Source organism: Panicum hallii, chromosome 3 (assembly GCF_002211085.1).
Source record: "Panicum hallii strain FIL2 chromosome 3, PHallii_v3.1, whole genome shotgun sequence".
Classification (NCBI taxonomy): Eukaryota; Viridiplantae; Streptophyta; class Magnoliopsida; order Poales; family Poaceae; genus Panicum; species Panicum hallii.
In genome coordinates, this window is record NC_038044.1 from 8,225,754 (window position 1) to 8,227,230 (window position 1,477).

The 1,477-nt window shown below is 49.2% G+C and overlaps 1 protein-coding gene across 1 annotated transcript; it reads right to left on the reverse strand.

The window, feature by feature from the left end:
• Window positions 1-827: 827 nt before the first annotated feature.
• On the reverse strand, window positions 828-1,477 carry LOC112885121. The gene is made up of 2 exons (XM_025950793.1): window positions 1,109-1,477; window positions 828-977 (listed from the first exon to the last, which is right to left on the reverse strand). Exons 1-2 carry the CDS (start codon window positions 1,475-1,477, stop codon window positions 828-830), a joined length of 519 nt encoding a protein of 172 aa, XP_025806578.1.

The window sequence follows — 1,477 nt, forward strand, 5'->3', positions numbered from 1 at the left end:
TGCGAGAATAACTTCATCTTCATGTGCATCTTACTGGTTAGATCTTTGGACATGCAGATCGATTCCAGTTTGAGCCAAAGTTCTGCAGCACTCTTTTCCTGCAGTACTTCTTGCAAGATATCATTAGATAGATGAAGTTGAATTAGCGAGAGAGCCTTACGATCCTTCCGCTTTTCCTCAGCGGTCCACGCATCCGTCTTCTTCTTCCCGAAACAGTCCAGCGCCTCATCAAGATCCTGGGATTGCGCCAGGACTGCCCGCATCTTGACTTGCCACAGGGAGAACCTCGTCTTGTAGTCCAACATCGGTAGATCATACTTCATCGACGCCATCGCGGAGCCCTAATTTGAAACCCGCTCTGATACCACTTGTTACAAAAACAACAGGCGAATAACAAAGATGATCAACCAATAACGCAGAACACAACACGCAAATTTTACGTGAAAAACCCTTCAAGGCGAAGGGAGAAACCACGGGCACCAGCCAGTCACGACTTCACTACTTCTGGAGTGTTTTACAGGAATGTCGCACTGATGGCGGCGGCTTACAAGATGATTCTCTATCCAAAACCCTAATCCGGCCCAAGCCTCCGACGATGGGCCTCCGCTACACCCCCAACCTGGCCACCTCGAACGGGATTTGGATCACAATTCAACAAAAACTGCTAGAGAACCAACCAAAACATGCTACGCTTTGTCACTGCCATGTGACTTGACCTACGATCAGGTCTTACACGCATACATGCACAATCAGCAACGAAATTGGAGGTGATTAGTAACAGAGCCAAATAACTCCTAATTGATTACCAACACTGAATAGGATTTAAGCTACATGGACCAACTAATGACAATTTGGCCACCGACCTCGATCGTGTAGCCTCCTGCAAGAACAGACTTTGGCACCACAAACTGGAAGCACTCATCAGGGTTGGGCAGTCTATTGGAGAGATCCATGCATTCTACTTCGAACGTGGATACCTGGTAATGTTTGAGTAACTGAGCTTGCATTGTATTTCCTTTAAGGGTGACGGTCCACAACCACGGCCGGTTTCATCATGGTGAGGATGGATGCAGAGGACAGTGATGATGCATCCAAGCTGTTGCCTCACCGCATTCAACAGGAATAGATACAGGCCACCGTGGATGGTCCCTTGCTTGCTGTCAGCAGTGGCATAGTCAGCGAGGAGAAAATCGAAACCATCATGGACTTGGAGCTTGAATTCGTAATCATCGTCATCTTTGTAGTTCATGGTGGCAGCCTTGACCTTGGTGGTGCATGGCCAGCCATGTGCCTTGTTGAAGTGGTCCAGGGGCGCCACTGTTGAGCCAACAAAGCCACATGTCTCGCTAGGGCAGTGGCATGGCCTGTGCGGGCACGTCTGGCAATGGAAATGCTGGTCATAATAGGTAGTTCTAGCGGTGCAGCCATGGATGGCATTCGGGCACGGGAAGCGGATGGACTCCACAATGTGCTCCAT